This window comes from Hermetia illucens, chromosome 4 (assembly GCF_905115235.1).
Source record: "Hermetia illucens chromosome 4, iHerIll2.2.curated.20191125, whole genome shotgun sequence".
Lineage (NCBI taxonomy): Eukaryota > Metazoa > Arthropoda > Insecta > Diptera > Stratiomyidae > Hermetia > Hermetia illucens.
Window position 1 is genome coordinate 54,354,507 of NC_051852.1, and position 25,021 is coordinate 54,379,527.

The window sequence follows — 25,021 nt, forward strand, 5'->3', positions numbered from 1 at the left end:
CTAATTTTGTCCTGGTAGCAGGATGAAATATGAATAATGAAGTTTATAAAACGGAGCAAAATTAAGACGGCAGCTTTGTGTGCCACAGAAATTAGTTCCCTCGGATTAGAATTGAATCATTGAATACATTATTTCAATCTATAAACTGCCTCGTCTATTGCTTGGGCTATTTATTCGCCTAGTTTGTGTATTCGTTGAGTGTTAATCCCAAAATATTTATATTCATTGAAATTCCAATCCAGTTCAACTTTTCTTGTAGAAAATTCTTTCGGCATATCCAAACTATATAAATTTCAGTTCACTGTTAATGCAGTTCGGGCTAGAAACAAAAGTTCGCGTGGCATTGAAGAATTTTTCACACTTCTCGTCATTGCAAAAGAATTGTGAGCACTTGAAATTCAAGAATCGATCTGAAATTGAGTCGAATCTTCACAATTGGGACGAAATAAGAAAATACTTTGTATCCAAGTTGAATACAATTTAAATACATATAAGTAACGACCACTCTCAACAATACATCATTAGAATTGGGTAAAGCGACGTTCATTTATGTAGTTCTTCCAACAGATAGAAGATGTTCTGATGGAGGAGATGGGAAAACCGAATGTACATATATCTACGCTTGCGAATATGTCACGAAATGCATAAGTAGCTAAAGTTCGTGACTTCAAAGCAAAGTACGGTATTAACGCTTAGGAAATCTTACGTCCACACCCCCATATATCTTTAAATACATTATATATTTTTGAAACCAGCGGCTACCTCATCGAAGCAGTGTCCAACAGTTGGAATTAAATGCTCAATCATAAAATACAAAATGTATGGAAACACTTCACGACATCGGTAAGTACACGTACCTGTACATATGTCTGTGAAGAAATCGAAAGTGAATATTCAAAATTACCATTAATTCGTCGCTAGAATTTTAATAAACAAAGCGGGGCAAACCTGGTCGCCTTTATAAATAGAATAGGAAGTAATCGATACACTTCAGTCCGGTTTTGATATTTACAATGGATAGTTACTAACACACCAATTGGAACTATGGATTTTAAAGTGTTCATTTGTATTCTTTTTGTTTTCGTCAACGCGAACTTGTCGGAAAGTAAACGTGCAATAGAGAAAGTCGTGAACAAACGCTATGCCGTCCACAACAATTTGCTACCATATTCTTTCGTGCCGTTAAGTGGTCATCAAAGTATTATATCACAATACCCACGGACTCATTATGGATTAACTTATGGCGGTGCAACAAGTGTATCATATAATGTGAATTATCCGAGGTTCTCATATGGAGCAAACAGGATACACTATAAACCACTATCACTTTTTGCAGCAGCTCCTGCCACTGTTTCCACCTTAAATACATTCCACGTTCCAAAAGTACCGGCTTTAGTTAGTAAGCCCATTTTCTCTGCAGCGGGATTCAACGTTCCGCTCCTAAGTCCTGAAATTCCACAGCTAACGCCTGAAGTTCCGTTGTTACAACCTCAGGTGCCATTGCTGCAACCACAATTTCCGGTAGTTCAATCACAGGTCCCATTCGTGCATCCATCGATTTTATCTCTTCAGCCTTCAGTTCCTTCAGCACAGCCTCCTGCTTCTTCAGTTCAGCCTCCACTGTCGTCAACGCGGCCTCAGACACCATCGGTGCAACATCAGGTGCCGTCGGTGCAGCCTCAGATTCCTGGGCTACAACCTCAGATTCCTGGTATACAGTCTCAGATTCCTGGATTACAACCTCAGATTCCCGGGTTACAACCACAGATTCCTGTGTCTCGTCCCCAAACGCCATCATTGCAACCCCAAAGTCCTTCAGTGCAGCCTCCCTCGGTGCAACCTCAGATTCCATCGATACAGTCTCAAACTCCGCTCTTGCAACCCGAACTCACGCTTTTACCACCTTTAATTGATGCTGGTACTCTAAAACCAATCAATGCATTCATCCCATCTTCCTTAACACCAACACCAACAGCACCAACCACCGCAATTGGAGACTCTTGGCGTCCAGTAATCCCGAATAGACCTTCTTCCGGTTCACCAACATCCGTGAATAGACCAGCTATTACGCTACTTCCTCCTTTTGATGCTCCTAACGTGGGCAGCTCACTTTCCGGTGATAGCTTTGGGCATGGTGCCGCGTTTCCTCCAAGTGGATTCTCGCCTACGAATACTCCCTTCTTTCAAGGTAATTTTTCAGTATAAAATGTTTTCGGTTTCATATTATTAAATAAATGAATTTAGGAAACCAAAATAGCCAAGCGGGTACCGACCAACTGAGTCGCCCTATTAATACTCAGTCAACGCCAGTGAATAGAAACCCATATTCGTATCCTGCCTTATCCAGCTACGATGTTCCTTTATAGCAATAAATACAAAGTTAGTATAGGGTTTTTATCTGTTATGTCTATTTAATTTAAGATGTTTGTTTGAATTTTTGTTAAGAAAAAGATTTGTATTATGACTTTATGTGATTTTTTTTGTATTCTGGAATTAGTTTTATGTTCTGTGCAATGTGTACAAAAAGAAACCCTGAAGAATTAACGCTGCCAGTATAAAGTGTTTTTTTTCTAGTTGGTATCTTATCTGCACCAGCGCTGATTACAGTTGTTGTAATATTTCAATGAATCAACTAAATCGATGGTTGATCACGAAATCGTCAATTACATTACATCATCGAGAAAGGTGTTATTAGAGCCTGTCTTCGCATTCAGATTACCTGTCACCATCATAGTGTAACCTTTAAGGAGCTAGAACTACGGGTAGTTGCTCATAGGAAGCATCATTCTCCCCTTTATTGGAAATTTGCGTTGGTGTACAGCAAGTCACAATTATCGTGCTCCCCAATCCGTCAGCCGTCAGCAACCGGCTGATATCAGATTCTCCTAGTCGTCTAGTACTGATAGATTTTCTAGAGTACAAAAGAACATTGCTTCATTCACCAGAATCCCACCACCTCATTTCGCTTAGGCCCATAATAACCAGCCAATATCGCTGAAATTCTCGCTCAAGTTGGAGAAAGCAAGTATTTTTTGAGGATTCGATACCGTTGTCAAAGAGAATATGCACATTCAACAAATAATCAAAAGTTGTTTTCAATAGCTAAATGTCGTAGCTGTGAAGTTTAGTGAGGAAGGTTATGGTCCTGGCCGATTGAAATCATTGTAAGATACATTCACCGATCCCTGTTCTGGACCAAACATATCAAACACGATAAGTTTGCAGCAGTGGGTCAGATAGTGTTGAATTAAACTGTACTGCGGAACAAATAGTTTTCGCGTTCCTAATCGCAATTCCTTTGTAAACAAGAGAGAGGAGAGATACAGAAGAGGAAAGCTGAAGTCGCGCGGGTCAGCTAGAATTCGAAATTTTCACTAATGAAAAGAAATTTAAAAATTAATATTTTGTTGTAAAGAGGACCTAGCATTTATGTCACCGTATATGGTAATTATTGCCTGAAAATTCTGTTATTTGTCCATGTTAGAAGCAATTAAATTTTTAAGCGTGATACAATTTAAAAATCGTTTTAAATCAACTCGAGCTAAAGTCAGGCTGCGGACACTAGGTAAGTAATTCTTTGGAGACCTCAAAGATGTCTCCAGTTGCGGAACAGGGCAGCTGTTATCCTTCGTAAAGGATACGGTCTGATTGTGTCCTTCTTTCCCTTTCCACAGCATTCATAGTTTTAACAGCTTGTGGCATCAAAACGGCGCACCACAGCGCTAATTGGTAGCGGCCACATCTATGCACCTACCCAGAGCAATATGATTAAATTACTGTAAACTAATTTTCGCAACAGTATGTCAAGAGACTACATGAATATGCGATACCGATACACATAAACATTTTCTTGAAGCCGATGACTTCACTAACACCGCTACTCAATTCCATATCTACTACTATTGTCGTTTCATCCTAAACGTTCTCCTATTTCGTTGCGTTAGCACTCAATTTAAAAAAAAAATTTACGACTTACCTCCCTCAATTCCTAAACATTTAAATGTTAGGCCTGAATTTACAAAGCGGTTTTTGCTCTGACTATAATTCATACTCACGTCATGTTTATGAATATATATAAAGGGGTAAATAACATTTTATGACCACTTCGGGCACGTTTGATGAGTTTCCTTTGTCCTGGATGAAACCGCATGTCGTCTACTTTTTATACATACTTATCGTTTTTCTCTTCTAGATTCCGCTCCGAAATGCTGCTTGCTTGAAACACTTGAATTGTCTGTCCATTAAATTTACCTTGTTTGATAATTTTAAGTTCATTTTGACTATAACAGACAGTATTGTATTGTGGGAAGCGAAAAAATTAAGATATCGAAAAATGTGACAAAAAAGTTCTAAATGTGACCTATAGGTATCGAGGGTACTTAGGTTTAAGGAGTCTTCCAACCCCAGCACTTTTTACAAGTCGGAATACCGGGAGCTAGACTTTTCACGTATAAAGGTTTTGTGTTCATCCTATTTCTATTTGTACAAAACCAAAAATTCTAAATATTCCTTGATATATGTTTTTCGAAACACCAACTCCGCCGTTCATAAGAGTTCAATTTATCTGCTGATGACGTCATAAACGTCTTATATTGTTTTTCTTTATTAAGCATTTTTCGAAATTGAAGATCCGAATGGTACTTTTATAATTATAACGATTTTTGTGAGTCGCCACGGGACCACCTACATTCCCCCCAGCGAGTTATTTAGTTTTGGCTCCTCAAAAGAACTACGACTCAATGTAGAAGGATAAAAGTGGAGTAGCAGATTGAATTTCGAAGAAATCTCTGAACGATACCATGGCCATCTGGTTGTGGACAAAATCCGGCTCAATAAGTTACGATGGGCGGGTCACTTCATCCGCATCTGAGAGGATGCCCGGAAAGTCTATAAGGGTAGATATGGTAGAAAAAGAAGACGTGGCAGACCCTGCCTCAGATGGAATAATGGCGTAGGCCAGGACATCAGAGAGCTTTTAGGTATATCGAATTGGTGGACCTAGGAGCAAAATCGGGGTGTCTGGAATTCCTTATTTAGGCAGGCATAGATCGCATACCGATTTTTACGATAAAAGTGGATCAAGTGAAATTTTCTAGATCTAGGTCTACTCTACGGTGAAACATTGTCGTATCCACTAAAAAAAATCAATGCGTTTTTCTCAAAATGACTTTTCTGAACGGTACGTTGCAAATTTTTCCGAAACTAATTAATAGATTCACTGGAAATTTTAACAGCATATTGTATAAATATGTGGCTATCGTGCCAACCATGATCAAGCTAAAGTGGTTTCGTTGATATTTTCTTCCACGGTCCATTATTTCATTTTTTTAATAAAAAAAATTGATTGAGGTAGGGACGCCTTGTCTACTGATCATTAATTGTTTGGAATTTTTGGTTTCACACCATCCAAACTGCGGATTTTTACAATGCAGTGGGACTACCTTTGTTTAAAACATTTTTTATAACATTGGCAGTGCAAAATTAATAATAATAATAATAATCGTTGGCACAACAATCCATATTGGATCAGGCAAAATTAATATTTTTTTTATTGTATTTCAAAAGAGTATTAATGCAACCCAGAAAGAATTATATCAATTTATAGAATCCAATCCGAAAATAATTCAGAGAGGTAAACTTGTTTTTTTGAGGTGAAAGGGTGCGTAAGACATTAAATAATAACCATTCTCTTGCACGCTCTTTCACAAAGGTCGATGTCTTCTCGCTCATTTTCGAAGATGGACGGTCTTCTTTTCTCCGGACGGTTATGAAACTTCGCTGTCCACAATATCCTTCCTATGTTCTACGAGTGAACCTGCCTGCCCGTGCTTGTCGCTGATGCTTTTGAATGAACTTTTCTGTCAATTGAGAATGACGTCGCGTTCTTTTCGAAATGCCAGCTTCCGCAGTGAGTTGTTCCACTTCATGTTCAACGTAATGCATTCACCGAAATCGCTCAACTGTTTTGAGATTTTACGATATAAAGAAGTTGAAGGTCTAAATTTAGAGCGCGAGATCTGAGAGAACTAAGTGTATTTACTATTCACATTTTCTCATTTCTTGCTGCCACTTTGTTTACCTACCTGGATCTAAAAGGGTATTTAGTAATCGCTATTTCACCAGGTGAAAGCAGTACTGGCCTTGAATTAATGTCTTTTTTAAATTTTTCAATTTAAATTGTTTTCTTAATAAAGATTATATTCTTGATAATACATTTTAGCCTTTCTAGCAATTAAGCTAATTGGAAAAAAGCCGGGAGACCGGGAGCGCTTCAGATATGAAAGGTTTTTTGTGACGTTATGTGAGGAACCTTGAATGCATGACAGTTTCACTTGTACATAGTTAAAAGTTCAATATAATATATTTTTTCAAAAGCCATTTACCTAAAACTTTGCACTGGAAAGTATTGTATCGATAATAGTCAACTTCATACGTTTCAGATTAGCAGATCAACATTTTTAGCAAGCGTGCAGAAGTTCACCGAAAACGTACAGCCAAACTTTTTTTCATGCATGGAACTTTAGTATTTTACTTGTATGACAATTTTTCTTCTTAATTATGATGTTAGCATCTTATTTATATGACTGTAGATGCAACATAGTAATTGATAAGTTTGAACAGTTGTAACATTGAAACTAATAGTCGGATTTTAACGAAAATTTCCAGTATTATGCGCGATACTATCCTCTACGCTACTGCATAACTTGGTACTACTAGGATGAACGGCCAATTTCAAAAAGGTGGTAATATACTATAATTAAGTTCATTTGAGCAGATATCGGAATGGTATTTATTTTGAGGCCTAGATTTCATATATATGCACATTACACTGAGCCTTTTTCAAACTTTTGTGATGGATAAGTTCGGTAAATGAATCTTGTCTCAATTTAAGTTTGCACCTTTTCATTTCTTCCTCCCCTACTTTGCAATTCACATCGAGACTAAATTCTGCCTATGAAAGTACTAATTGAGAACTTTCATTTAATATGTATATATGTATGTTTAAACTTCACGCAGTTCCCATATATCTACGAAAATTTCGTTTGAATCGGTGTAGCCAATTTGGAGAAAGGTGCATGTGATAGCCAGACAGATAGTAAACGATTTTAATGAGGTTTTGTTTTACACAAAACTTTAATAAGGCAGTAACATCGTTCCTCCACTAATAAGGCATTAATTTTTCGCATATACTGAAGGTTAACCCTTTTGTCAAAAACCAAATAGAGTAAAGGGTCTCAGTTTATTATTGGTATGATTGCCATTGTCACCCAAACTGAGTTCTTGTTTTAAAGTTTTCACAAACCGCAATATACAACAAAAGCCCATGAGAAACAACGTTAATTTCCTTTTCCTTTCTTCCTCTTTTCATGAAAAAAAATGTTAATCGACTATGAGCATATAATGTAGTTTATTTGTGTCAAGGAAATATAGTCGAATTTCCTCTTACACATTCTTAGATTGAGATAAATTATACCGCAACAAGACGTTGCAGATATGTATGGTAAAGTAACCACGCAGACAACTGTCCCTATTGAAGGATATGCGTAAATAATGCACGGCTGTATCATCCAGTCTACGTGCTCGATTTGATAAACAACATTGTATGCTCAAGCTTATGAGTTAATCCTGCAGATTCCATTCTGGAATAATTCTAGGATTGATTTTTATTCTTTACTCCATCTCTATCTGTTTCCTAACAACTTTACTTAATTACGTATCAACAGAATTATCTTATCATTATTGCACTATAAATTTTATTTCGTAGTTTCCTATTTTATATGCGAAAACGAATCCAGAAGCCAACAAACTTTTCTAGCTGTAAAAGGGAAGAAAGTAACTGACATCGTCACAAAAAGAAGTTACGCAATGCGCATATTAAGTGGGTGTTTGCATAAGAATGGGTAATCAAATATAGATACAGAGGAATTATCATAAAAGGTAATCAGGCGCTCACAAAAGTTATTCATATTGGTGCAGAAAAGTTCAATGACTTCATTAAAGCCAGTCAGAAATTTAGAATTTGAATAGAATAAATGAAGGAATGCTGTTAAATTAAGGGGGTAGTCCCATTGTTAAAACAGGTAACCTGCCTTTTTTTCTTAATCTGTCAGAAACAAAAACCGGCAAATGCTCTCTATTTGAAATTTGAATTGGTAATTTATAATACTTTGGCGTTAACGCTATTTTATATAAAAAATATAAAATAGCGGCTGTCCAAGCGCAGCGTTTCAGCTGTTATCTATACTATCTATATGTACGAATAATGTTAAAAAATCTATTAGTTCATACTATAATCTCTCGCCCTGATCCCATTTTAGATAGAAAAAAATGTTTGGAGTTGGCCACACGTTTTAATATATGGGTGTCAATTTTGGTCGTTTTTAAGGTTTTATGTAAACACAAAACTTATTAGAATCGAGTCGGTGTCTGTCTGTCTGTCAGATCCATTTTATTCGAAAACGGCTAAACCGATTGTCACGAAAATTGGTAAAGGGGCTTCCCATATATGTGAATGAAGGATGCAAATTTTTTTTTCATAAAATGTGATCATGTGGGGTATCAAATGAAATGGCTCGATCAGTACTTTTGGAAACTGGTTCCATATTTGATATATGGCCACCAAAAAGTGTAACAGTTTCGTTCTCAGAACCTATCCAACCGAAAAATCTGAAAAAAAAAATTACAGTACCAGCTTTCGTGAAGAGTACACCCTCCCTTTCCTTACAGACGCTGCTGCAGTTGCCAGCTTTTGATTTCATAGTAAGGAAAGGCCAGGTTTCCAGCCAACAGGCTTTAACTTTATGGCATGTGGACAGCTGTGGCATAGACGTATATCAAAATCGGCAAAGTAAACACAAATCTATCCCATCCCATCTTCGACTTCACAGAATGGAATTCCCATACCAGAAACGACTATACCGACTGAAACGAAATTTAGTAGGAACGTAGGAACTGCGGACCCTCACACATTTTGTGAATTTCATTGCTGCACGTTGAACTTAAGAGAGGCCCCCATACACCAAAATGTGGGCTGTACATTTTTTCATCGAATATAGCCATGTGGGGTATCAAATGAAAAGTTATAGTAGGTTAAAGCTGCTACTTTCACTATTGCCTAAGAGATTAAATGTTAGTACCACATCGAAAGTCTCAAGTTTGCGTTTTTCATTTTAAAAAATGACTAATTTATTTATATCGAGTGGTTGATTCCTGGGTCATACAATACTACCTCGGTAGACTCCACAGGATGCTATTATAGCTTCTCTTAAGGATGGAACTACAAACAGTATACACGGTAATGAAGGTTTAAAAGTCTATGTACAACCACGTTGGAGCAGCGAGATAACGCGTTGTAAATTGCTATAAGTTCAGTCTTGATGGTCCGATCATTATGAACTTTGATGAGCATATTCTTGAGATAATGTACTTACGGAATATGCAATAATTTTCTTTCCAATTTCCGCGGCAATTACAACTGGCTGTCGGTTAGAATAACAATGTTTGGCCCGTATAGTTCCTTCGAGGTTGAAGGAGGCACATTTATCAATGGCGTATATTTCCGCCTGGAATATGTTAGTTCAAAGTACGTTGTTCCTCGACCCATGACCGCAGCGCTTGCCCTGTACTGTAAGCAATTCGTCATTGTATCAGTTCGTGTCAAATAATCAAATATTGCTTTGAGCGGTATGGCAATGGCACGTTCCTCCTGTTTGCCCTGTTGCTCCAACGTGTTTCAAACTTCTTATCGAAATGAAGTCTCGTTGCGGACGTGTATCTACAATAAACTTGTATGTAGGAGCAAATACGAACTTGATAAAATCCACATTCTTCCTGACAGAGGTCTAAATGAAATCTAAAAAAAAACTGGTTGCCTAAAACGAGATAATAATGAAGTGGATAGCTAAAACAACTATACACGATGGAAACCTTTAATGAAAGTCCAATATCGAAAGTTTGTCATGAAGAGAACCGCGCGTCCTCTCACATCATATTGGAATGGCCAGTACCTACACTACCTGGGGAAGATCAAACCTTAAAAATGGGTTCGATCAGATGCATCTAGTAAATATTTTTCTAAGTACTAGGACGGGACCTTTCATACAATATAAATGTTATATGTGTTCCAAATAAAAGTCCATCATCCCCATCACTACCTCTCAATTACGAGCAGAATTATTAGAGGTAGAAAAAACAACAGTTAATATAAAAACAGTTTAGCTTAAGGAATTGAAATGGGCGATATTAATAAACCCTAAAGAGCTGAATTGGGCGTTTTAACGATGTGTTTAGGCAGTGGAAGATTCAATACAAATTTTAACAATCTCCGTTTAATTGAAAGAAAAATGAAAAATTCACTGTATGCCAGACTACTTTCCTTTCATCCTTACATTTGCTACAAGTAGCCAAGCTTATCTGGGCCCTCCTGTCATGGTTTTCATTTAACTGCTGTGCGAAGACATTGGGGGTATTCTCCGAGCCACTTTAGGTTTTTTTTCAAAGATTTTTATTGGCTGGAAATAGTTCAATAAACGCTTGCAATCTCTTAATTACCAACGATTTTCAAATGCCCCGGCACGAGTTTAAGCAACATCTGACAGCACTAACTTTGTATGGTGATTTCGTTCAGTGCTGCTTCTGTCAAAATAGATTGAATTCGACCTCCTCAATTTCGTCGCAAACAACCTTCTACCGATACCATAATCTTAAAAGACCTTTCACCGGGCGACCATTCTTTTCTCTCGTTGATTATAGCTGTTTATATAATCTCAAAGATGTGTTTGAAAATCATATGATCTACAGTTCCACAATCGTATTGCCATAAGCTATCAGACATCGTTTGCTTTTTTTTTATTTATTTTTTTTAATGACCGCTGCAATATCCGCCCCTTTCCAATTAATGTAAATAAATTGGAGCAGGCAGGCAGCAGTCTGGATTTGATGAAACTTCGCTTTACACCAAATAAAAAGCAGAGCGTAAATCTCAACTTACCTTTTAGTGTAAAACATAGGAAATGATGAGTATACATATAGAGATTGCATCGTTCCTTAGTCTTTCGTTTCCTTCTCATCTATTCAAAGAGAATTTGGGGACCCAATGAACCAATGTCACAAAATTGAAAAAAAAATGTTATGATCTATGAGGAAATTTCATTCCAGAGGCAATTATACTTTCGCATTTGACTTGATAATGCGGCCAAGATAAGCAGAATAAGATATGACGCACCTGTAAAAAAAGAATTATTTGGAGTGAGAAAACTGTCATCAAAAATCAGTTAAAGAAAAAAAGTTATCTATCAAGAGATGTGCTTACTCTCATATCGGTTCTAATACGGAAATGATTTAGTCTTGCAACGCAGTTTTGCGCAAACACTTCCCCATTCATAGAGTTAATTTTCGACGTTTCCGCTAAAAATATTTACTATGTATGTGACAGTCGCTGTAATTACTGTCGATTTCACAATTTCTACATTTCTTGGAAACATGTCAAACGGACTATCTGCAATGAATGTGGGTAATTTGTATATGAGTCCATTTATTCAGTATATTTTCATCTAAATTGTCGTTTATAGGATCACAATTCATCACCTTATACAATTGCCTATAAATTGGAGAAATGTATAGTTCCGAAGGATACATGTTGATATTGTTCAGTTAAATTAACAAGAATAAATTACAGTTATGAAACACTTTATTTACATAATCTGTTCGGGCTAATCAATTTTGAGAAAGTTAAATCAACATTCTTATATTATCGTGTTAATGATGTGGAGCCATTGCGTCCTTGGCACAAAGTTTATCCAATTGTTCGTTATAGAATGAATTGAAATTGATTCTGAAACAGAAAGTTGCCGTAATACATATATACAACGAAACGTAGACGCAAAAAGGTACCTGTGAACCAAGTTGATAAATCGGTCAGAGGGATTATCGGATGCGACGTCGCTAATTTGCCTCAAGAAACCTATCAGCAAACCGGTGAATTCTAGATCAAATCGTTTCACGCGTTCTGAAAAAGTATCTGTGGGAGCGAGCGATGATTCGGTCTGAAATGCAATTATTTATAAGTGTCTCTTGAAAAATTCAGAATCATTTCACATCAGTGGCGTGGCGTGGGTTGAACATGGAGGGAAGCAACACTTCTCTAATTTATAAAGTTTTTAGAATTATATTAACTATTCAAAACCTCTCTCGTTGCCTGCCGTGTACCCCCAGGTATCACGAGCGAGGACTAAAAATTAGACACACAGACTTCGCAGCATATTGTTTCTCTTGTTGCTACACCAAAACTATGTCTCGTAAATAAACAAATAAAATAATTTTAGTGTAGCTGCTCCTTCTAAAACTCTTTAAATGACAACAACAACAATTAAACCAACTAAAGATGTACATAACAAAATAATGTTAAAAGAAATAAAAAAATCTTCATTTATATATGTACATAAGACCCACATTTTAGAAAACTACTAAATTTATAAAAAAAATGACCTATTTAAAAAAAAATTACGATTTGTATTTTGGCTACTTGCCGATAACCTAATTATAAAAATTATCGCTTAAAAACTACGTTTTAAACATAGATTTTCGATCGGTAATAGCGCCTCATCAGACATTTTTTTTCCAGCTATATAATTTTAAATATTGAAGTGAAAAATGTTGCCTTTTAAATCCTCACCGGAAAAAGCAGAATGAGTTCTATTTTTAATAAAACAGTGTCCAACAATTTTGAGATATGATTTTGTGACTGTGCAAAGCAAATTACCGGAAACTTTTGACTTGTACTTTTCAAACTATGTAGAATTAAAAGCTGTATAAATTGAAATTTGTTCAACGGTTTGGGCTCTGTTAGTAAATAAGCATATGTTGGGATTATTTTTTCAGCGGAACTATGAAGTAAATCGAAATCCTTAAAGATGTCTTGATTTTGTTGCAAAGGAAAATGGCGGTTATATAGCTTTTCTTCGAAAAAGTTTTCTTTTGTAAACAGCGTGCGGCCGAACCAATTGCACCTACCGTTTTCAATTTAGGATGTAAAAAATTCAATTGTACACGTATATCGCTGGGGAAATATATAGGATTTTTGCAAAATACGAAGTGCTTTTAAAAGAAAGTTCAAAACCTTTTACAAAAATCGCCTGAAAATTATTTATTTTTTGAAACCATAAGCCGCCCTCACCCCGCCGTGGGTGGCCTCTGTGGCTGCAGATTAAAAAAGAAATTTCGTTTCAAATGTCTTAGAAAAGATTTCCTTAAAGCTTCAAACTGGTTTTTAAATTCTCTGATTATTACAATACAAAGCTTATGACGTTAGATAAAAAATTCGAGGATTTTAGTTTCTGGTGATACTTTTGAGAACATTTTGAGTGGAAAAATTATCATCATCATGAAGTCATTTACTAGAACAGAAATGCCACCCTCATTATTACGTTTTCGAGCCGGACCTTAAGACTATCTACATCGGCGTGGATGGATGAAATCATTCTTCCATTAAAATTTCGATCCTACTTTTGGTTACTTACGTTTTAAAAATGAATGCATAACAGCGGTACGTTTTATTTGATGATTGCGCATCAGCCTTTGTTGTGTTCGTATTCGGGATGTCGCGCTGCTATAAGCTTATCACTTTCACAGCATTAAGTGTGATGATAATGAAACTGAAACACACTCTCATTAAAACCGGGAAATATGATTCAACATTCGCGGATCTTATCACACAATTGCGACAAAATTAGTGTACACAATGCGTACTAGATAAGTTTGCCTAAATGGAACTTGGAGGCTCATATTTTACCGGCAATAACTGCGACGTAATCATAGCTTAAACAAGCAATTTGGTACGAAATTCCGTACAACATCAACTACATGATTAGGTAAATGAACTTCCTCTAGGTTTTGAAATATTTTTGGAGCCTATAAATGTTTCCTTGGTTTTATCAAAGGAAGAATTGTATCTCAAAATATTTAACAGTTTAGATCGATATGAAATGGCGCAACTAACTAACAAAATTAGCTGCTAGAATTACAGAAATTATTTTTATTTTGAAATTTGATAATCCAGAAAATACTGATCTTCAAGTAACCAATTTCTAACATCTTGCTTATATTTAGCAATCCTAAATGTGTGACAACTTAACAAAAGTAAGTAAAGAATACGTCCATCGCCTTTTTTGGCAATGCGTTTTTTCTTTTGCTTTATGTTGGATTTCCTTCAGACGATAGAACTCTTCAAGCTCTCATTCGTCAAGTTCACATATGCTGTACTGGAAGGTACGGTCGACATCTGGAATCATGACGTGCTCGATGGTATTCACTCTCCGATTAGTAATTTTGATGACTTCATCCAGAATCATGAATGAAGTTTGTAATGAAGCTCATTTTTCTTCAACTGGGCCGTAGCTCGTAGGTATCTCTTACGACTCGAATACGGGGAGTGTGACGTCAGCAAACTCCTTCTTTGTGTGAATTTTGATTTGAGCTTGCTTACATTTGTCCTTTACAAAATAATCACCACTTTAGAATTTGTACACTATTTTTGATGATTATCCAACCTGCACTTGCGTAATTCAAAAAGTTACAGGAGTGAAAAGAAATTCTTCCGGAAATATACTTCCAAAAATATAGCAATATTAGTAGAACACAACTCTCAAATATTTATCAATGACTTTTCCATCGAAGTAAACGCTATATTATGACTAGACTTCTTCACAAAATTTAAGACAACAATCGACTATGACAGCTGGGTATTGATAATTAACACTCCAAACGGTGTCTACGAATTACCCATATTTGACGGGCAAAGTACTCGCATCGTACTAATTCCACATTGAAGCGAGCGATTCCACCTGAACTGCAGGGCGTTTCATTTGCTTTTTAAAACTAGAAGATAACTACTAAACTTTTCCTGGAATCACAAGACTGATCAAGTCGTGCTACAGCGCTTTTCGCTACACAGGAAGCCTAGCTAACTCACGAGCTGCTCGCCCTAAACTTGCTTTCTCCGCTTAACCAGGTCAGAGCCATGATCATATCAACTTCTGGTGGCTCCATTACCACCTCCATCATGGATTAAGAGGTCCACAAAGACAACATTCTAAATTTATTATACCCGCTCAACCCCATACCCGAATCAACATTTTCTACATGATCACGGAAAGTTTGCTCTTGCTACTCTAAATGGTAGGCAAAGTCCACTAAAATTTTAAATAAATTTCGATTTTTTGACCAACTCCTCATTGTGCTTTTTAATTGATAATTTGTGATATGCATTAATCAAATTTCAGGTTCTTAAATCATTACTGAATTTAGATAAAGCTAATACCGATTACCTCAAGTGATGAAATACTTTTCAACGTGTCTCTCAACTGCTTTAGGGAAATTATTTAATTCGCCGAACCGGACGACTTTAATCAATAATTTCCTTGTTATTAGCAAACACCAATCACACCAAAATGGATACCTTAATGTTGCATTGAGTTTTTTGAAACACGACCTCCCTTTCGAAAATTATCCAAAATGACTTTTAACCAGCAACTGCATGCAACTAGTAATCTAATCTTCCAAAATTATAGTTTACCACGATAAAACCACATGCATAAATTCAAACTGAAAAACTTAAGCGTTCATCGTTTGAATCGGGCCGACAACGCAATGAATTTTCCAATGGAACGTCATACAGGCAAATGTTAAAATACCTTCCAAAAATAGTGTGTTGCAAAGTATTTTCTGCTGTTGTTGTGATCTTATTTGAGCTGCGTTATGATTTTTTACAGTAGTTTTTCTGTGATTTTTCTACGACAATATTTTATGTAATTAAGCAAGGGAAGGAATGTTTCCGTTCTTTCCAATAGCGCCACGCCACTTTTCCAAACCCACTACTACATAATCATATCAGAAAAAGAAAACAAGAGAAATATATCATCAATACCTGTCTGTGACTCGATACATCAAATTCTGACTCAGAAAAGTCTCCATCACTTTCACATAGCATTGATGATAATTCTGCGTCTAAAAAGTGACGCTGAGCTTTCTATGTTCATGGTTATTTGTTTAAAGCAAATAATTTCAAATGAAATGCCACAGAAACGTTTACCACACCATATTCAGACAACAAGACACAGGGCGGTAGGAAAAGCAGCATTCCAAGATGGGATTCAGAAATGCATTAGAATATGTTATATTTATATTTTGTTTCGAATGTCATGCATTACTAGCTACAAGTTACCTGAATGAATTCGCAGAAGTTCAAGCAAATATTGCACAATTTCACAATCGATCTCAACAACGTCGGATCGGTAATCATGCAATTTTTCAAACATAAGTCCAAGAAATCCTGATGAACGACTAGAACATCGTCAACGTTTTCAACCTGACAGAAAATGAATCAACACTGTTATTAAGATTTCATGTGATGTAGTAAGCGCTTATTTAATTACCTTATTCATGTTTTCTATGAAATTGTGCCAATTGGGTTCAATGACTTCGATCATCATGTAGTATTCCAGATTTTGTATAGCATTCATCATTCTTTGCCGGAGAGCAAAGGCCGAACGGTATAACTCAGCTGCTTGGGGTGTGAACTTTTTCGCAGCGTTGTTCTCCTTCCAGATCCTGATAGTGTAAATTGTTTATGATTTCATTAGAACCGTGTAGTAAACAATGAAGTAGAAGTAATTGCTTTTTAAGTTTCATTTTCTTAGCTGTTTTGCAAACATCTTGAACTTACTTGCACAGTTGACGGTCGACATGCTTGCAATAGAACAACTGTCTAAACAGCATTTGATACTTTGATATGGCGATGTGATTGAGGACCAATGAAACAGGCCATTTGACTTCGTAACGAAATGCAAAGCATTCCAAACCATACAGATCGATACGATCATTATTTTGCCAATATTCTGAGAATTAGTTTTCCGGTTATTGTCGAAAAAATATTGTTGCATCTCTAACATCAATTACCTTCTTCATTATTTATTATTTTGGACATTTGCGTGGCTAAGTCAAAGGTTAGTAGTTCACAATGTAAATCATCTTTGTATGGATCATGCTTGGCCGAAGACAGTCGTAGTGTTAAACCTAGTAAATTCTCTAATTTCACTGGCAGAACTTGATCTACGTTTTTGTCCAACTCTTCTTCGCACGCATCCATAAACTGAGTAATGAAATCACCTTGATATAGGAGCAAATATCTTTTAACCGACATCAAATGTCCCATTAGATCGTTTTCTTTCAGTAATACTTCCAGTAGGTTTTTTGAAGCAAACAGATAAGCGCTTTGGATCGCTGCTATGTGGTTCTGATTTTTCGGACTGAAGTGCAAGACTATTGTCTGTGGCGGTTTGACCTTCTTTCCACATTGTCGGATCACGTTCAGATATTTACCGGTACGCAGAATGATATCGGATACCTTTTCCAAGAAACGAGGTATGCGCTCTCTACGTATTGTGTATCTGCAAATCACGGAATTTTGATCATTACATTATATTTTTGTTGTAGCTTCACGTTAATAGAATGGTGTAAAGTTGTTTTTTGTTTATCGCCAGTTTATTAGAATCCTTACCTCTTTTCCCAGTAGTCTGCGGAATAATGCTCCGGCAATTCCTCACGTCGAATCACCTCGTTATCTTCTACAAGAAATTCTTCTTGTGGATCATCGATTACTCCTTTTTGAATCCACATTTGTAATATTTCCATATACGGCACAGCCGCCAGTTGAGTTAGTTGTATGAGAAATTTCTGAGATTCTTCATCTCCGGTCAGTGCATTTATACGATCATAAAGTAGAGTTAGAGCTTGTCCGCCTCTTAAATCAGACTGAAGGGGGTAAACGTTATCCAGTTGAAGTGGGGAATGATGTATGTAAACTTACAGAACATATGTCGTTAACAGCACTCGCCAATACGTCCATGGTATTCAAAGTTGGTCGGATGTAGAATAACATTTTGTGGAGGGTCAACGATCCAGCCACCAATTCAGATTCTAATTGTGCTAGAAGTAACTAAACAATGAATGTTTTATAAAAACTACTTCGAACGCTTTGAAAAAACGATTTACTCACATAATAATCGTGGATAAGTGCTCTTAGAGCTGCACTCAAAGCTTGCAAAACTTGTCCACAATTAGTGAAACTTGCTCTTTGGACGAATTTTTGTACACAAACGTAGTGTCTGGCAAGAGGTACTATTTCATAGGCCATGTCGCGAAGAGAGCTGTGAATCTGTTCTGAAATTTTAAAGCGTATGGCATCTGTATCAGATTCACAGCCTTCTTCGGGATATATATAATTTCCACGCATTCCACTCAGGCAGTATATGAGGTCATGGAGTAAAACAGCTTCTTGAGTAGGAATAGGTAATGCTGAAACATTGGAGTGTTGGAATGGGACGAGATCAATTTTTTGGAAATCCCACGAAGAGTTTGAACGGCTTTTGTTCAATGCTGGGAAAAGTAAAGTTGAGTTGTTGCCCCCCGCCGTGCCACTTTGTATAGACTTGCTTAGACCTCCGCTTGCAGCTTGTACAACACGTTCCTTAATCTATAAAGAAAAAAAGCAAATTTATCTGTTCTTTTACTTAATAAAGTTACAGCATCTATTCTATCACATTTTAATTAAAAAGAAGCAGTCCATCAGCCGAAATAGCGCAGATAATTTTCTGCAAATGATACGGCCTGTAGTACGTTTCCTATAATCATCGTTGGCACCGCAATTTAATTGGATCTGGGCTTTGAAGCGGGCTAGAGCACTTCACTTCATTCAAGATCGTAATGGTACACTTTAGGTTAGGTTAGTTAAAAAATTAAGTCTGATATCACCGGTTATGCACTCTATGTCTGAGGACTAAATTTCGAAACATCAGCATCATAAACGTTCGTGCAGATTCGGAACGCATCTTCTACGAGGCAGTGTAAGAAACCCAAGAAACCGACTACACAGACAGAAGAAAGGTACGTAGAAAAGCCAACAATTCTGTGAACTCAGGGGCGGAGGTTTTACCAAAAGTCAATACGCTGAAGCCGAAAACACTGCAAAACTCATCCACCCGAAATTAAAAGGCAAATCTAATTTCCAATTTTATGTGCATATTGAATCGAGCAGTTGAGTATTTCGTTGAATGGCTCAACACAATGAATAACGAACTGAAGAGGGTGGAAAAACATTCCGAATAAATCCAATAACTGGTTCATGTTTCGAAAGTATATTGATGCTTATTTTACCAGTAAAATAGTGATTGAACGTTAATTGGAAAATCGTTTGGATTTTAAAAACGCAGTAAAACAATCTACCCCATACCAAAAAGTACTAGAATTATATATTTGCTGGTATCAGCGTCGTCGGATGATAATAAAGTAAATCTCCAGTAAAAGTAGAAGATTGGTCTTGGATTAAAAACCAAGTTGGAATTCGATCGGCTTTTGCGAATTATTCAGAAATAGTGTTCATACTTCATCCAACACAAATGAATTTACATCGTCCCAGTATAGGTTCAAAAGCGGGCAGATAATTGGTACAATGGAAAAACCGCCGAAAATATTCCCATTACAGAAAAAAATGGTTGCTTGTTACCCATAGCAATGCAGCGTCCTGTGTGCTATATATATCTATAAGATATTCTCCATATTTTGTTAGGATTGTTAGAAGCCTATATCTAAGATTCATTCATTCCAGACCAATCAACAACATATCAGACTTTTACCTTGCGGCATTTAAGGCGATTTTTCGTTGACTTCATAGCCACTGATTTTGAAGTAACCACAAGAGGAACGACATAGTGGAAAGAGCACGAGATATACAAAATGCCTTCGTTCAAATCGAGAATTTGGCGGGAGAACTTAGACATGAAGTAAGGCAAAATGAAATGGGTGTAGTGGCAACGTCATCGCCAGAAACGAAAGCAACAACAACATCCAATACTACTGGTGAAGTGAAAACAATGAAAATAAGAAACTATAATTTTGAAATGGTTAAAAATGCTTTCTTCTTTTCAGCTTACAAAAACGGTTATGATCGTACCGTTTTACAGTAGGGAAGAATCTACTATTGTATAATATAATGATCTTGTCAGTCATCATGCAGTCTTAGCGACGGCGCAACAGTCACAGTGATTGGGGCGGTGGGCGTGTGAACTAAACCCTATGAGCGGATGATCCAGCCCGGAAAGTCCAAAGGGGCCGTATATTTTTGGTAGAAAAAGCCAGGCAGATACTTCACTTATCGAATTGACCGACATCAGTACGATATACGAAGTCCAAGCCTCAAAATAAATCCCATTCCGATAGCTGCTCAAATAAAGTGAATGATGGTGTATAGCTATATTTTAAAAATTTATTCGGAAACCCACCTTAAATTCATCATTGTTACCATTATAAGTAATAAGACAATTTTGGAAGGTTTGAAGAAAATTCAACTATTATTACTAGTTTTTGTATTTCAGGTGAATTGACCGCAATCTAAGATATGTAAGACGTCATCATCATATAAGGTCAACTCATATGAACGACGGAGTTGCATGTATCAAGAAATACTTTGAATTTTTAGCTATGTACGAATGGAAGAACGTGCAAAGGAAATTTCTCACACAAGATGAGCACAAAAGCTTTATATCCAAAGCGTCCAGCTTCTGGTATTCTGACTTGTAAAGGCTTTGTGTAAAATAAAACCTTATTAAAATCGGTTCACTGTCTGTCTGTCCGTCATACGCATTTTTCTCGGAAACGTTTATAGCGGTTGACACCGAATATGATGGAAAGCTGGGAACTGTGAACGCTAACATCCCCATATATGCAAAAGGAGGATGTACAATGTTTTTCACCAAATATAGTCATGTGGGGTATCAAATGAAAGGTTAGTACTTTCTAAAGCCGGTGTTAGTTTTGACATTTGTTGGAAAGGTGGGGAGTGGGGGGTAGGGTCGAAAATGGTCATTTCTTTCACGAACCCATTCTCAGAAACTATCCAACCTAGGCTCCGAAATACTCTCCATATCGGTATCTGTTCAAATAAATTTAATAATAGTATTATAATTATTATTAATTGACCGTAAAATCCACCTTAAGTTCATCCTAGAATCGTGCAGGTGGAAATCGCACTATTACTAACAAAATTATAATAGGTCAAAGTTGTCGTTTCTGTGCAAGTTCAAGACTTCGAATGTCAGCCTCACGCGAAAATGGATATTCTCACATAATATATGCATATATTATGTGTTAGGTTTTAATGGGTTAAATCTAAAAAATATCAAAGAAATACCAACACTACCTGTTTCATACCCGAAGCGTCCCGCTTCCGGCTTCGCGACTTGTTTTTACGTTACATTCGCTTACAAAACACTTATATTTCGCCAAGATCGCCAAACACAAAGTCTGAACAACACGTCGAGATAATCAATATTCACTGAGCCGCTAAAAAAGTATCTTCATTGTTGAGCAAAAGTTTCCGTCATAGGACCTGAGTGCGGAAACGTAGAATCAAATCGAAGAGCGTAAAGCGAGCGAGGGTGAGCGCGACGTGTTGGAGGTCCATTACCATAACAAAATATGAGAAGTGCAGCATAAGGTACATTGTGATAAGACAAACTGCATCCTTGCGTTGATGAGGGAAGTAGAAACTGCCACAGAACAAATAATAATGATTTCGTTAACGTGTACCGCTTTATGAAAGAAATTGCAAGTGGTCGTAACCTTTCGATGGCCCTGTGGGGGAGGTTAACGGTAAGTTGTCCATCTGAAATGGTGAACCGAAGAGATAGAAGGAGCGTTTTACCACGATTCTGAAACGTAAAACCGTTGAAGTTCAAAATTTCTTGGGTGATATGACAAGCACTGTACATGCGGATTCGAACTGCTCTTAGAAACGAAAGTTAAACGATTTTTGCCAACAACTCACTCAAGCGAGGTAAAACCACGGACCTTGACAGTCTCCCTGCAAAATGGGTCCTTGTAGTATTCGCAATTTTTGCAGAGTTTTTTAAGCGCACAAACGACTGCTTAAACCTCATCAAGAAGAACCTTCAAATCAAAGTGGGAAATCTCACTGGTCACTGCCGGCTAAACTATCACCTAGGGACGTTAAAGGCCTGCATGTTCTGTGCGGACTGTGTTGAAATCTCAATACACGTTATTCCGTAGCCTATATAACGACCAAATCTATGAGCGATCTCATGACCGTCAGGTGGTAGACAAAATCCGGCTCAATAAGTTACGATAAGCGGGTCACTTAATCCATATCTGTGATGATGATCAAGCCCGAAAAATCTATAAGGGCAATATCTATGGTAGGAAAAGAAGACGAAGTAGACCCTCAAGCAGGGAACGTTGGAGTAGGCCAGGCAGCTTTTACGGATATCAAATTGGTGGATCTAGGCGCAAAACCGGGATGTCTGGAGTTCCTTATTAAGGCAGATCTAGACCAGATACCGGTTGTTGCGCTGTTGATGATGATGATACCCGTTATGGGACAGTGTCCCGCATTTGCGCAATGTAGGTCGAGGCACCTGGGAGAACACTTAATACCAGATGCAAACCGTTATAGGCTTGCTTGAGATACTATAGTTAATAGGTACACTATATTCAGAAAAGGGGCACAATAGTTCTTTAAGGACGCGGTGCCATTTCCCCTTAATAGAAAAATAATAATCATTAACTCCTTTTCATTATTGGGTATAACTAGCAGACGTAGTCATTGGACCGAAAGGTATGGAGGCATCGCATTCACGATGTCAAGGCTTGACACAGGCAAGCGTTATGAAGAAGATAAGGAATGATAAAACAGTTACCCCCTACTTTCCATGAACCATTCCATGCCATTTTCTTCTCTACTTTGAAAATGTCTCCATAGTCAAAAATCAAAATTTAAATCAACCACATTCATTCATTCTTCTAAAAAGAATTTTCAACGGGCTTTAAAAGCTACAACTTGGTGCACATGAATTTCCTACAAGTCTCAACGACGGGCCCAAAAACAAGATCGAAGGTCGTAGATATTTCGGACTGAATGCTGGGGACAGCCTATAGTGAGCAGTGCATAGCGTATAAAGGGCCTAAAAATTACATAAAAGGAAGTACACCTTCGTTATAATACCGAAAAAAAAACAAAAGTCACCAAGGGGGGAGGGGGTTCGCATGTACTTAAGGGATTTGATAAAAAGCGGAACGCTGCCGAAGAGTTTCCCTAAGAGGCTGAAGGGTCCCAGGTAACATTTTTGACGTTCTTGGCTAAAATTTTTGGATTGGATTTAAAAAAAAAGAAAATTTGGACTCACTAGAATTTTCGGTTGACGATTGGGAGGACTACAAATGAATAATCAACCCTTGGACCAATTCGGAGGCAGTATCAAGCTTATTTCCGAAAACAAACAACTTTAGAATTGGAATGAGGTTTTGACAGAATCCACAATTCGTTGTGAAAATCAGAATTTTAGAAGAAAAAAGATCCCTCTTCCTTCTACTTGAAAGTAAAGCCTCAAATAGTACAGTTTGGGATAGATTCAGATGCATTTCAATTTCGTTGCAAGTATTTATGACTTTCAGATCGACTAACCGAACAAGCGCAATATTTACCTCTGAAACTTTGTCTCGAGTGACTGGGTCCGAAATTTTTGTTGAACTGAGCAACGCTACGGGCGATGTTTTCTTCGATATTTCCGGTGTTGTTCCGTTCTCAGCATATTGGTTCAAAAAATGCACCAGACAATAGAATGGATCCTTCCTGTAAACATTTTTGAATGAATTTGTTGCTTTTACAAAATTGCGAAGTTCTCACTTCTCCAGTAGCTTGTTAACTTCAATTAAATGGTTGCGTGCCGATGGTTGGTGTTTAGTAATAATTTTTAATGTTGTCAAAAGTTTCCGATTGGAATTTTTATCCTTGGGTAAGCGGAATTCACGGATCACATCATCAGCTGTAAAATTCGCACTGAAATTGAAACAACATGAAACCCGTCAGCTTTCCGCCCTTAAGGTGCAGTTGAGTTAATGCGGATTCCTTACCCAGAAAATTCAATGAGCCTTTTTAAGGTTGTTCTAATTGTGTCCTGTCCGCCGGTTGTCATGGTACATAGTAAAAAAATCCAGAATATTTCGGTAAACTTGCTAAAACATATGTCAATCGACACAACAATTTCGGTACCCAACGATCGAAAACAGTTTTGACAACTGCCAATGGTTTGCTTTCCGCTAGATGGCATATCAGCATGTTGTCACTCCTAATGACGATATCCAGCACTTGAGTTCGTGCGATGTGGTGTGGTGAATGGTTGCTGGCGGTTGCAAGGTTAACAACGATGCTGCTTTGTGGAGGAATGCTTTCCCGTGTGGCATATATTTGCTCTATTGCGTTCAGTATTACTGTATTCAGATATTGATTCAAGATAGTTTTAACAAGGTAAGCTTGCTCGACTTCTAAAATGGTTTATTCTAGCATTATTCCTGGACATTTTTCGTCGGGGTTGCCCACCTTGGCGGAATAGGACAGTTCTTATCTTTTATTTAAGATTATTTTTTGTAGTGATTATATGCGGTCTGTTTCGAGGAAATGTTTGTTTCTAACGAGCTTAAATAGAAAAGTTTATTTTTAGCATAACGCAGATTCGTAACATTTGCTGAGGTCCCTGAAAATGGCAATCAATTCGCAGCAACTGCTACTGATATTCATTTGAAACTTAATTTCTAGTGAGGATGTATCCCTTGGAAGATAGACTTCCATGCAAAAAATAACTTACTTTTAAAATGATATATTGCAGTTGAGATTTGTACCTTTCCATACAATTCAAAATCCACAAAATGTTTTGCATGATTTGTGAGTGGATGTAAAAAGGTCTGTTCTTGGAAAAACCAGGCGTTTTCATTGACACTGAGATCGGGAAATCGTGCTAGACACTTCAAAATAGGAACACTTTTGCAATAAAGAACATCTTTGCGATCCGCATCGCTTGAAATGATTGATCCTGCTTTTCTGAACATTTGTTATGCTTTGTGAAATTGCATATTCAATTAGGTGTAATATCTAAATAATTTCCCCTTCAGCTTCACT

At 37.1% G+C, this 25,021-nt stretch overlaps 2 protein-coding genes across 3 annotated transcripts; one reads left to right on the forward strand and one right to left on the reverse strand.

Annotated features, from left to right (window-relative positions):
- Positions 1 to 975: 975 nt before the first annotated feature.
- LOC119656115 (DNA-directed RNA polymerase II subunit RPB1-like) lies at positions 976 to 2,469 on the forward strand. Its single transcript, XM_038062437.1, has 2 exons — positions 976 to 2,188; positions 2,245 to 2,469. The coding sequence occupies exons 1-2, from the start codon at positions 1,045 to 1,047 to the stop codon at positions 2,364 to 2,366; spliced, it is 1,266 nt and encodes a 421-aa protein (XP_037918365.1). The 5' UTR covers positions 976 to 1,044; the 3' UTR covers positions 2,367 to 2,469.
- Positions 2,470 to 11,628: 9,159 nt separating this feature from the next.
- On the reverse strand, positions 11,629 to 24,135 carry LOC119655555 (gamma-tubulin complex component 2 homolog). Of its 2 annotated transcripts, XM_038061478.1 has the most exons (13): positions 23,980 to 24,135; positions 23,753 to 23,905; positions 23,551 to 23,698; positions 18,053 to 18,529; positions 17,864 to 17,992; positions 17,555 to 17,808; positions 16,954 to 17,444; positions 16,721 to 16,892; positions 16,431 to 16,605; positions 16,220 to 16,363; positions 15,923 to 16,024; positions 11,893 to 12,044; positions 11,629 to 11,833 (listed from the first exon to the last, which is right to left on the reverse strand). In XM_038061478.1, the coding sequence occupies exons 1-13, from the start codon at positions 24,039 to 24,041 to the stop codon at positions 11,758 to 11,760; spliced, it is 2,535 nt and encodes an 844-aa protein (XP_037917406.1). In that variant the 5' UTR covers positions 24,042 to 24,135; the 3' UTR covers positions 11,629 to 11,757. The 2 variants fall into 2 exon arrangements, with proteins under 2 accessions (XP_037917406.1, XP_037917407.1); XM_038061479.1 differs by lacking the exon at positions 15,923 to 16,024.
- Positions 24,136 to 25,021: the final 886 nt, after the last annotated feature.

Bases quoted from the DNA above. Each gene is read 5' to 3' on its own strand.
- LOC119656115 (XM_038062437.1), top strand. From the start codon at position 1,045: ATGGATTTTAAAGTGTTCATTTGTATTCTTTTTGTTTTCGTCAACGCG. The intron at 2,189-2,244 runs GTAATTTTTCAG...AAATGAATTTAG, and splicing joins GAATACTCCCTTCTTTCAAG to GAAACCAAAATAGCCAAGCG.
- LOC119655555 (XM_038061478.1), bottom strand. From the start codon at position 24,041: ATGACAACCGGCGGACAGGACACAATTAGAACAACCTTAAAAAGGCTC. The intron at 16,364-16,430 runs GTAATTAAATAA...ATTTTCTGTCAG, and splicing joins TCATAGAAAACATGAATAAG to GTTGAAAACGTTGACGATGT. The intron at 12,045-15,922 runs GTATTGATGATA...ATTGCATTTCAG, and splicing joins ATGTATCGAGTCACAGACAG to ACCGAATCATCGCTCGCTCC.